The sequence below is a fragment of the Chelonoidis abingdonii genome, chromosome 4, assembly GCF_003597395.2.
Source record: "Chelonoidis abingdonii isolate Lonesome George chromosome 4, CheloAbing_2.0, whole genome shotgun sequence".
In the NCBI taxonomy this organism is placed as follows: Eukaryota; Metazoa; Chordata; order Testudines; family Testudinidae; genus Chelonoidis; species Chelonoidis abingdonii.
In genome coordinates this window covers 14,887,684-14,899,053 of record NC_133772.1, presented here as the reverse complement: position 1 = coordinate 14,899,053, position 11,370 = coordinate 14,887,684, and the positions used below count along the sequence as shown (strand labels likewise).

Below are 11,370 nucleotides of genomic sequence, written 5' to 3'. Positions count from 1 at the left end.
ACGATAGGTGGCAACACACCTAGAAATACTGAATGTATTTTGTCACATTAAGGACACACACAATGTGCACATGCTGCACAAATTCTGCTGGGTTCCCTCATCTGACAGCCACTGATGAAGAATTAATGCATGATAGTATGTAGTGTTACTGGTAGGAAATATCAGGAAAGGCTAGCGATTGCTGCAGGAAGCCCAAAGATGTGTAATATGCAAAGTTAAACAGTGTTGTCTCTCCTCTTCATTGATTTCCATTAAGATTTCAACACATTTCTAATTCTTAAAGCATGACCCACCACCTCATCTTGCAAAGGAACAGCTGTGTGGGAAGCAGGGTGGGTGTGCTCTGCTCACAAGCAGGAAAGGAATTAGAGTCTTTCAATCACTCCCCAGATTGAAGCAGCAAAACTACTCTGGCCAAAGGACCAACTAGCCTCTGAAGATGAAAAGTAAAGCACAAATCTTGCCAAGGAGGTGAAGTAATAGGTTTACAGTGTTTCAGACATCACTACTGGTCACAAAACAAAACAAATGCAGAATAGCTACTATACACCACAAAACCAACAATCAATAGCTACTGCCTTAGAACAGTAGAAAAATTACACAAGGCATATTTATGGGTTATAAAAGCCCTTTTATAAAGCCATTTTTAAACAAAACCAAAAAGTTTACAAAAGAAAAAATAAAAGATACAGAAGAATAAGTTGCTTAATATATTCCAAAAAGAGAAAAATAAGAGGGGACACAATTCCAACATGCTGAACGATAAAGGGTTTTTTCTTTTTCTCTTTTTTTTTTTTTCCTTTTTTAATACAAAATACAAGCAAAGGATACACATACTTAAAACAGAGCTCGGGAGCAGGTACGCAGTCCTGGGAACCCCTCAATAAAAGCAAAGCAGGGTTTTGTTACTTTTTTCTTCTTTGCAGGTACATACAGAGACTGGAATATGTAAAATTAAGTAGCACAAAAGACCATCACACAATTCTACCAATGCAGTTGCATCTATAATTCACGAACATGGTCAACGAAGTCATGTTCACTTCAACCCCTTAATTTTTTATTTTTTTAAATAAAGCATTAACGTTACATTCAAACTTAACTCCTAGTACCATGCTGCAGATCTCATATTGTCAAGGTATTGCAAGGACTGCCAACCCTAATGGGGATTTTGCGTCCAGCGATGACAGACCCACGTTTAGCAACACTGTCAGGTCATGGACCAGTCTAAGAAAGAGTCCTTTATTTGCAGCCCCTCTTTTTCTGGCCACTAATGGGGAAAGAGGTGCAGAACGTGAAGGGGGTTTATTTTAACAAAAGCCCAACAGGGTTGTGAATACGCAAGACAAATATTCATTGCATACCACTGAGTGATGCCTTGCTGATGTTAAGAGCCCAATGCCCCACCAGCAGTCTCTTCCTCCTTTGTTTCAGGGTAGTTATTTAGGGTTTGCTGTGACATGTTCATGGTAAAACAAATTATGTAGCTCTTATTTACAATTTTTGTAACAATTGCTTCTGCAGGAAAAAGTAAAATTCACGAATTTCCAGAACACAGAGGGATAAAGTTATCAGACGCTTCCATGCGTGCGCGCACACACACACAATGGAACACACACATACCCATGCGTGCGCGCACACACACACAATGGAACACACACATACCCATGCGTGCGCGCACACACACACAATGGAACACACACATACCCATGCGTGCGCGCACACACACACACACACAAAATACTTCAGGGGCTTTCACACACATTGGTGTGGCTTAAGCTGACTGAGTATTTCTCCATCCCACCCTGCCCTTCCCAATATATATAAATATATATGTAACCCTTGCCCCTGACAAAAAGCATATGCACCATGGTGTCTTGCAGTCATACTGAGCATGCTCAGACTGATGGAACCATTCAATTCCCTGCAGTTGTATGGGGCAGCCAGCTTAGAGATCTTTCCAATAGTGGTTCATACATAGAGAGTCAGCACACAGGGATAACTTGACTAGACTTAGAAAGAGAAACATTTATGTTTTCATAAAGATTTTAATGAAAAAGGACATTCAAATGCCAGTCATCAATTGAGGTGGGGAAACCTAAAAGGAGGACACGGTAGATTTTGGAAGGGGCTTTCCAAGGACAGTATCAGTGTCGTCATTGTTCTGAGAAGTTTGTAATAGCTGAAGTCAGGGATTAATTTGTGTTTTTTAAAAACCATGTTCACTAGTATGATTTGTTATAAAAATAAACCTTCCACAAAAAAAATTACATAAAGCAAAGCACCAATTTCTACAGCTCAAAAGCTTCCAGCATGTTAGTTTCTCCCCAACACAGGCACCTCAGCTAACTGTCCAGGGTACATTTGGGTTAACAGCCGTTGAAAAGTCAAATATATCTTCTGCTCCCGCCCCCATACAAATAGTTCTTTGCTTCCTGATGCAGCCACACAGTGGTGCAGAAACTGAGCATGCTTAGAACAATTACCTACCTACCCTTTCATTCACTCCAGGACAGCAGTACAGATACTCAAGGAGGTACACCATTTCTTCTCCCCCACACTTCTCTGCTTTAACATGATAGTTTGATCGAACACTGAAATTATTAAAAACTTCCCAAACTGCTCCTACATCTAAATTCTGCTCTCACCCCCAACCCATTCCAAATCCTAACCCCATCTAATCTTAACTTGAAAAAGAAAAATGCTTCACTGAGGGGAATTTTGACACTCGCTGAATTTGTCTTATGGATTTAAACAAAAATTAAATACAGCCGTATTTGTTTGCCTACTAAACCCTAATATCAATCTCCAAGCATCAATGAAATCTTGTTTGTAAACCTTTGCTGGCAACACCGAATGGACTGTTAAAAAAGACATTACTCTTTGTATACAAATGCAAACTCAAATGTTGTAGTGGGATCCTGAAGCAGAAAGCTCTGATGGAAGTTAATGGATAAGCTGCCATTTTAAGATGGAAACCAGGACAGGTGCTAGATTAGCGTAACTTTGGAAGCGAGCCATTCACTTCAGTGGAGGTGCTCCAAAGGTACACCTAGTATTACTCTTTACCGACCTGGGGAGATTGGAGGGGTGGGGGATGCGTGTGGAAAAGAGGCAGAAGCCGCAATCTGTTTTGCTCATTCTTTTTAAAGCCTTCTCACAGGGATGAAACTATTTCTGCTCTTTGAAGTAGGAACCTAGTCCTATCCTCCTCCTAAAAAGAGGCACTCTATTACTTTCCTTCATGGAATTAAAATGCTTGAAAACAAAACTTTTAAAAGGACATGTTTAAAAAAAGTTAGTCTACAGCTAATCAGAAATGCTCAATTTGTCTTAAAAATAACAAAAAAAAACAAAAACAAACCTTTGTCTTCACAATTTTCTTATCTGCAAGAAAAATGACCTGCTCTATTTCCAAATGGAGAGGGTAACCTGGAGACAAGTGGCTCTAGACCACTATGATTTAGTGTTTGCATGTACTACCAAAACACTACTCTACAGAGAAATAGTTACAAAGATCCAAACAAAAATGTACCATTTACATGTGTTTCAGATTGTGCAGACTCCCAAATATAAGAATCCTACCATCCTGTTCATGTCAGTCATTAGCATGATACACAAGCAGAACAACCAATTTTTACAAAGAGTTCGGGCCATAATTGGTAGGTAGTGAGAGAAATCACAGTTCCCAAAGACTTGAGTTCATTAACTGAGGGTCTAGTCTGAACATTGGAATTTCAGGTTTTCAGGTATTTATCCACAGCCCTGGACATTGAGTTTAACTTGTTTAAAAAGGAAAAATGCTTTAATGGAAACTACAAAACGTACCCCTTCAGAAACGATCTGGTCGTAGGAGTGAACGGTATTTAGACAATTAAAAATACATTTAGCTATGACCAGATCTATATGGAGGACAATCTACTCTTAGGTAAATGCTAGTACACTTAAAAAAAAAAAAAAACACAACACAAGTGCGAACGAACAACCCAACAGACAAGAAAGGCTTGAGCGTGTATACTTGTAGTTTGTATTGAGAGGGACTATCTGCATGGACCAGAAAGTCATTCATGGAGGAACATGTTACCAAAAGAGTCAATTTACATGCACAGTGTCCACATAGCTGACCATTAGGAAGTTGTCCATTTAATTTTTTTCTCCATTACTAAAGAACTACAGGACTATGATCTGAAAAGTTTCACTTAAGGATTGCAAGAGACTTTTGCTCTCCTAATATTTGGATGGGAAAATTATACATTCACTTCTTGCTCAAGTCAGTCACATCACAACCCAGCCTGAAGTTGTACTGCAAAGTTAAACCCCTAAAAGTAGAGCTTTACAATGGAAACATTGATAGCCTTTATTATAGTGGCAGTGTTAGTCTCCTAGCTGAGAGTTAGAAAACTTAAGATGTATACACCAAGATAATGTACAGCCTCCCAATGAAGTTCACAGCCATGAATCAGATAAGACAACAACTTGGTTGCTATTAACATTTCATTCTGTGTCTTTAGCTCCACATTTAGCTCAGTGTCTTTAGATTCCATGGGATACTCTGCCAGGTCTCCTCCCAGCTCATAGTACTGCATCCCATCTTAAAGCTTTCAGAAATCTAACAGCCTTAAAAATCCAACACTACAAGACCAGAAAACCAACTCCCTAGCTGTCTTGTTACCTTGAAGAGGCTGGTTTAAGAACATATATAATTGACTGAAAAGATTATGACTGTCGAGCTTGCCAGCTATGAAAGAATGTGCAAGATATAGAGAAAACATAAAAGGTTAAAAAGATGTCAAGTCCAGTTTTTATGTTTCCACCAACAAATACTGCAGTCCCTGTATCAAGGTTTCAAGGAAAAATCCTGTGTACTTTTATTTGTAAGGGTCAAAGGAGATATGGCTGCTTTGATAAAAGCACATTAAAATGCCACTGCACAGACATCAAGTATCTTGAACTTGGTGGGACAGCCTGCCTTTGTATGCACCACAGTCCTGCTACACTGCCATCAACACTGTTCCCTCCCAGTTTTAACCTATTAGTGCTCCAGTTTCCACTCAGCCAGTGTTTTGGCTTCAGCAGCAGAATGTTGACTCATTAGGTGCAGATATACGGGTGTGGGATCAGCATGAAGAGCACTCCCACGCTGCAGGAAGGAGGAGAGAGAAGAAATAGAAGTGATGGTAGGGTAAAGTTATGTTCTATACTGGTGGGAATCTGCCATCCAAACACTACAGCTGGAGAGGGTTGAGAGGTATGACTACACAGCCTTTCTGAGGACAGACAGAAAGAGAGGAGAGAAACACTTAAGCATGACTCATGGGATCTGAGACTGTGACATTACAGGAATCCATTGCTTCACATTTATAAAAAGGCCACCCCCTCATCCCCATAACTAGAGTTTAGTTTGAGATTAACTTAAATTTTTTGCTTAAAATGACTAAGAAAAAACTCCCATACCATCGTAAGAAAACCAGGCTTTAAAATTTTGTTTTAAAACTTTTTCCCATGTTCTGCCTAACTATATCCAGCCATGAAAAGTGACAGGAGTAATGGGTATGAGCAGCTGGTGGGTTGCAGGTCTGGAGCCTAATGAATCCACTTAGCCAAGAGCAGAATGCAACTCTATCCAGCCAGAGACAAAGGATATCACGTCCCTATTGGATAAGTCCTTTCTAAAGGATGAAACACTAACGTGGACTATATAAGTTTCCTGAATATTGCCTATTAAAAATAGTTGCATGAACCCAACAAGCTCAAATATGAGTAATAAAGATCTTATTTAGAATTCATTAACCTTTTTTCTGAGGAAATGAATTTATGTCAGCAGAAACCACATGATGGAAGGTGAATTTGGAACAGTAGTTTTAAAGGCCCTTTTCAGCTTTGGGAAATCTATGCTACTTGATGATTTGTAAGTATAATTTTTAACTATCAGTCTCATATGCTATTGCTTCACAACTGCAAGATCCCTTCAAAAATATATATATTTTTAGTAAGTGACCCATTTAGTTTTAAATGGCTTTCAGATTTGGTGGGGGACAAGAACAGAATGGCCAATAGAGAACAGTGACTTCAAAAAACATTACTGTATAAGGGTTTTTTTCTTTTAAAAAAAGGATACTGTATTAAACAGTTGAAAGCAAAGACAGCATTCAAAGCCCATGAGTCATGCCACAGCGAAAACCGTGTTCTACTGCTAAGTATGTTTTCTTTTCCTCTTATTTAAAAACAAAAAAACCCAAACAAAACAAGCTCCCCAAACTGCCATTTAATCTTCACCAGAGGCTGCTTCATCTTCAGACCCTTCATCCCCCGATTTCTCTGGTGGAGGGCTGGCTGTTTTCTTCTTCTTTTCTGGGGGGCTCTCAGGCTCTTCATCTTCTTCTTTGGGAGATGGGGTCTTCTCTTTTGATGCCTTTGAAGCTGTGGGGCGACCTGCTTTCCCTTTGCCTTTCACCGGACTAGGTGTCACTAAAGAAACCAAAGCACCAGTTTCATGAGATCAGCTACAATTATATAAATAAAGAGAATTCACACAGCTTTACACAAACAACCTCTACTTGGAAAATGTAGTCTCCAAACCATATTCAGGTTGTTTTTTGTAAGATGATACTTGCAATGGTGAGTCCTGCATTATTGCTGTTGGAGCAACAATCTGTTAATGTGGATAATGATGCCATACCCAAAATAACAGATGACTTGAGCAATGAGAAATCAGCAGAAGCAGGAAAGCAACTGAAAAGAAAAATCCATAATTCTCATTTACTTTCTGATAAGCTGACAGGAGATAGTATGGGATAGGCAAATCAGTAGAAGAAGTGCTGAATTTGGCACATACAGTATAAACTCCATCTTTTCATTTTCAATCAGATGAAACTCCAATTTATTGGCTGAGGAAGGGTGTCCTCGCTTTTATAGTTGAAGTTATTTACATCAGAAAAAGAACTGTGAAGCACAAGAAACAAATCTGACAGTATTTTAGTTTTGTGATATTAATTTTACTTTGGGTCCATCACCTTGAGTGTGTCACATATTTCAGCCCACACTTGAGCTGGCTTTGACAAGCTAACAGCACCATCTTTGGTGCAAGTGATTTGCCAATCTACTTACAGTTAATGGCATGCTATGAGGCCCGTCTCCTGAAGCTTACCTTGAGTGGGAAAAATTACTTTAGGACCAGACTACTATTTTATTATGGATTCATTTGAATGTTTGTAGGCATTCAGAGGAAAATAAAAAAAAAGTGTTACGACAGATGCCTGATAGATCTAAAAAGGACATTTTACTCTTATGCAAGATTATTTAAGAGCCTGAACTCAATGGAAAATGTTTCTAAAAGATATTTACAAACCATTTAATTACAAGATTTAATGAGCTGCTGGATGGCAGCACTGTGGCATCAAAGTAAAGGAACTACCTGCGGCACAAAAGCTGAACTCCATGGCATCTCAAAGAGAGAGACAAACTCACTTCCACAGAACAATGGAGCTCATGGGCATTCCCTCCCAAAAAAACAAGACAGTTCAAATCCCAATGCTAGTATTCTAAGCTCCCAGGAGCCAACAATATATTATGAACCAAATATCTTTTGAACTTTTCTCCACAACCATGAAAGTTACAAAACATGCTTTTTTCCCCCTCTCTTTTTAAGAAAGCTGCAATTCTGAAGCACAATTTTGCAACATGTTCGGTAGCTGTGAAAAACATAGGGTACAGTAAGGTCATAGTAATGCTATAGTTGATGGCTGCAAAGGCACTTTCATCATAGACTCCTATTTCAAGGCATTTTCGTTTGTTGAAAAGCTTCCTTTAGGTTAAAATTTCTCATGCTTACGGTCAGCTAGAAACATGCAATAAAAATGCATTCAGTAATTTGAATATCTGTGCACCTCTGTATAGCTATGCCTACATCCAAAGGTCTGCATATTGAAAGAAATGAAGTGGTTATTCAAGGTTGTTAGGCCCAAGTGTAAACTACTTTAAGTCACCACAGGACAAGCTGACTAGAGACAGGACTGGAAGCTAAGAACTCAGGCATTCTCATCCCAACATTGCCACTGGCATGATTTTTTTTTTGTCTCAATTTCCCTCTCAGTAAAACTGATTTAATTCTTATTTATTTCACAAGGCTGTTAATTTTGAAGTGCTAAGTAGTTTAAAAATCTAATTATGCTTTATTAATCTCCAGAAAGCGATGACGAAAAACATTTGACTAATGTTCCTTTAAGCAGATAAACAGTTAGGAAAGAGTGACATTTACATACTCCGACACAGCCTTGTTAACTAATCCTTACAGCTGCAAAAATACTCATTTTTTGAAGCAAGTGGCTTCCCATCCAGTAAGCTCACCTGTAGCCTTTAGCCTGGGCTTAGGTATTTTCTTTTCTTTCCTGTCTGGCTTGGATTTCTTGGCCACCTTTTTTTTGTTCTTTTTTGAACTGCCATAATCACTATCATCATCATCTTCCATGAGGAAGTCTTCATCACTGCCAGAATCTTCTGCAGGGACAGAGAAAGGAAGTGTGTGTTTGTGAAGAAGCCTTTATCTCTTTTCCGAGTGCAAAGAAAGGAAAGTGGTCTAGCAATTAGACTAGTGCATGGGAGAGGAGTAAGAGTCAGGACACCTTAGTTCTATAAGCTGTCACATACTTATGTCATCTTAAGCAAGTCATTTTACCACTGTGCCTCAGTTTATCATCTGTAAATATTTCACAGCAGATGACAATGTTTGTAAAGATATCTAGTTTATGGTGATGACTTAGTATTTGTAAATGGATAGTGTATCAAGTCATGCGCCTCTTTGCCCTGAGCTTAAGACAAAAAAAGGATACACTCTACACTACAGCTAAACTTAATTCATCCCCTGAACAGATATGCCTTAACACTGAATGCATTAGTGAGCTGTCTGCATCCAATGCCCAAGAAGTTAATTACATGTAAGTCACACAACTCCAAACAGCTGCTTTAGTATGTTTTTCATTACAATCCCCTTCTACTTACTCTCCTGGAATGGTGCCTCCTCCTCCTCCTGTTCTTCCTCCTCACTGCCTACATCATCCATAAGCATCTCTCGTTGCTTGGAAGCTGCTTTGGATGCTGCCTGCCGCTGCTGGCGCACGTTTTTGTGGTCTTCTCTCTCATCCTCACTGTCCTCTGTAACACAAAAATGCACCATGTTGCAATGAAGACTCATGACATACCACATATTCCTGGCTTGCAACAGAAGCTAAGAGGAAACTGAAGGCCAAAAGAATTCCCAATAAAGCAGGAGAACCAAGAGGCTTACTGGGTAACTATCACAGCTGGTTGTTTGAGTGTGGTCAAAATTCTCCCTAGAAGCATGTGTTTTGAAAGGGCTCAACCTTGAGGTCCTGTCCATTAACCATGAATTTAAGAACCAAGACACTTTTTCATAACAGGAATATTTCCCCAGCATCCTGCACCGACCCATTCTTAATACAGAACAGAGAGCTGCTTAGTGAAAACGTGCTTCCGAGATCCTTTGTAACGAAAGGTGCTCTATAAGTGTCAGATATCATTAATGTAAATTTAATAGCAAATGCTATTGTACAATATGACAGTTATGGTTCCCACAGTGAACATAACTGAACACTGACTCAAATTGTTCAAGTTAATGTTGCATTATAGTACTATATGTTTCATTGTAAAAACATTTCACTCATGATAGTTATAGACTGTGTGCTCATAAGATATTTTTGTGATTCTAGAGCAAAATAAACTGGGAAATACTGTAGTAAGTTATTTAAACTCTCATTTCCATCCAGCTGACAGACTTAAGCTTGAATAAAAATACAGAAAAGCAGAAGAATCTCAGTACTACCGCTGGGGAGTGAGGTCAGGGCACAGCTTCACGTTAGTCAACGATCCTTGAACTTCCCCTCCTCCCATGTAAGACCCACTTGCCCAAAACTTAGGGATAAAAAGTGGGGGCAGAGGACAGCAGGGGTTTCATACTTTTCATCTAAAGGAGGGGTGGAGGGCAGGAAGAGCACATAACTTGCAAGAGAGATGGAATAAAGAGTATACTTAGTTCCTAACTTTGGATTTTGCTTTCTGGATCTTTGGCATTTCAGTCACAACATTTAGGCCAACTCAGGACTGATTTCAGGGCAACATACCCGAAACAGTCGCTTAACAGATCTGTGTTTTTACCCTCTTTACCTGCAGCCCTTTTCCTGGATTTGGAGGGTCTCTTGTTCTTTTCAGGTTTGGCTTTTTTTGCTTTTTTGCTTTTTTGAGAGCTCTCATAGTCACTGTCAGCTTTGCCATCATCTGCTCCTAAGTCGTCATCCTCACTGCCAAAGTCTTCATCTAGGAGAAAATAGTGACAAAATGAGGTCTCAAATACTTCAATGTAACATACGCATTGGAGCCATAAGAGAGTGGCAGGCACAATGGACTAATATTCTTGGCCTTCCCTGCTGGAAATATCACTCTAGCATTACATGAGCAAGAGCTCTGTATAGCTCAAAAGCATGTCTGCCTCACCAACAGAAGTTGGTCCAATAAAAGTATGACTTCATCTATTTTGTCTCAGTAGTACTATATCACAAAGGAAGAAAATCTGGTAGTCTAGTCCACCAGGACTCGAAAGAACAGGAGAATCAAAGATAGCATCCAAGCTAAAGTGCAACAGCAGAGCTATGTATTATGAACACTACTCCTGTTGGCATCGTTAGTCCTTTAACTTTAATACAATCCTTGTAATATTCTTATTAGAAGGATGATATTCCTATAATAAGCCTACTTGGCGATGGTAGCAGCTGGGTAACTACCTGGTGAGTGTGAATCATCCTTCTTGGTCTTCACATCTTTTTCTTCTGAATCCTCACTGCAAAGGAGAGAAGGAGAAAGTTTTATCACTATTTTCGAGGATGGATCTGCTGTACTGGGTAAGCCTGTGGTAACTGGGTGAACTGGTACTTTTAGAGGCTGCCACTTTGTGCTTCAGAATTTAAGCTCTTGTTAAAAAAAAAGTTATCTAGTCATTATGGTTGTAAAAATAACCACCTTCAAATTGTGAAGCAAGTGTAAACTGACTGACAGCTGAAACAACAGCTCTGAGAAATGAGCTGAACTGTGCAGCTCAATAAACTGTTAACTCTGAAATGTAAAGTAATTACTATTGTAATTAGCTAGAAGAAACAACATGGAGTCAAAGGATCTTCCTTTCGGATGCTAACGGGTGTTAAGCCAACACAACAACCCTAGCCTACGGGTAAACAGTTTTAAATAGGACTGGTGAAAACACAGGTAAAAGCCAGTAACGGTGAAACAAATATGCTCCAGACTATTGAAGGGTTGTGCCAATGGCAAGAATGGCTAGGGGACTGTAAAACACAACTAGTTCTAAAT

The 11,370-nt window shown here is 39.3% G+C and overlaps 1 protein-coding gene across 1 annotated transcript in view; it reads right to left on the bottom strand.

The window, feature by feature from the left end:
• Positions 1–610: 610 nt before the first annotated feature.
• The window catches only part of NUCKS1 (nuclear casein kinase and cyclin dependent kinase substrate 1), a 30,953-nt gene continuing 20,193 nt past the window's right edge, over positions 611–11,370 (bottom strand). Inside the window, exons 4-9 of the mRNA XM_032792513.2 lie at positions 10,791–10,846; positions 10,177–10,326; positions 8,995–9,147; positions 8,344–8,493; positions 1,701–6,465; positions 611–1,575 (exon numbers count right to left, since the gene is read on the bottom strand). Of these exons, the coding sequence (XP_032648404.1) occupies positions 6,263–6,465; positions 8,344–8,493; positions 8,995–9,147; positions 10,177–10,326; positions 10,791–10,846 (712 nt within the window). The 3' untranslated portion in view covers positions 611–1,575; positions 1,701–6,262. The remainder of the gene's footprint in view (positions 1,576–1,700; positions 6,466–8,343; positions 8,494–8,994; positions 9,148–10,176; positions 10,327–10,790; positions 10,847–11,370) is intronic.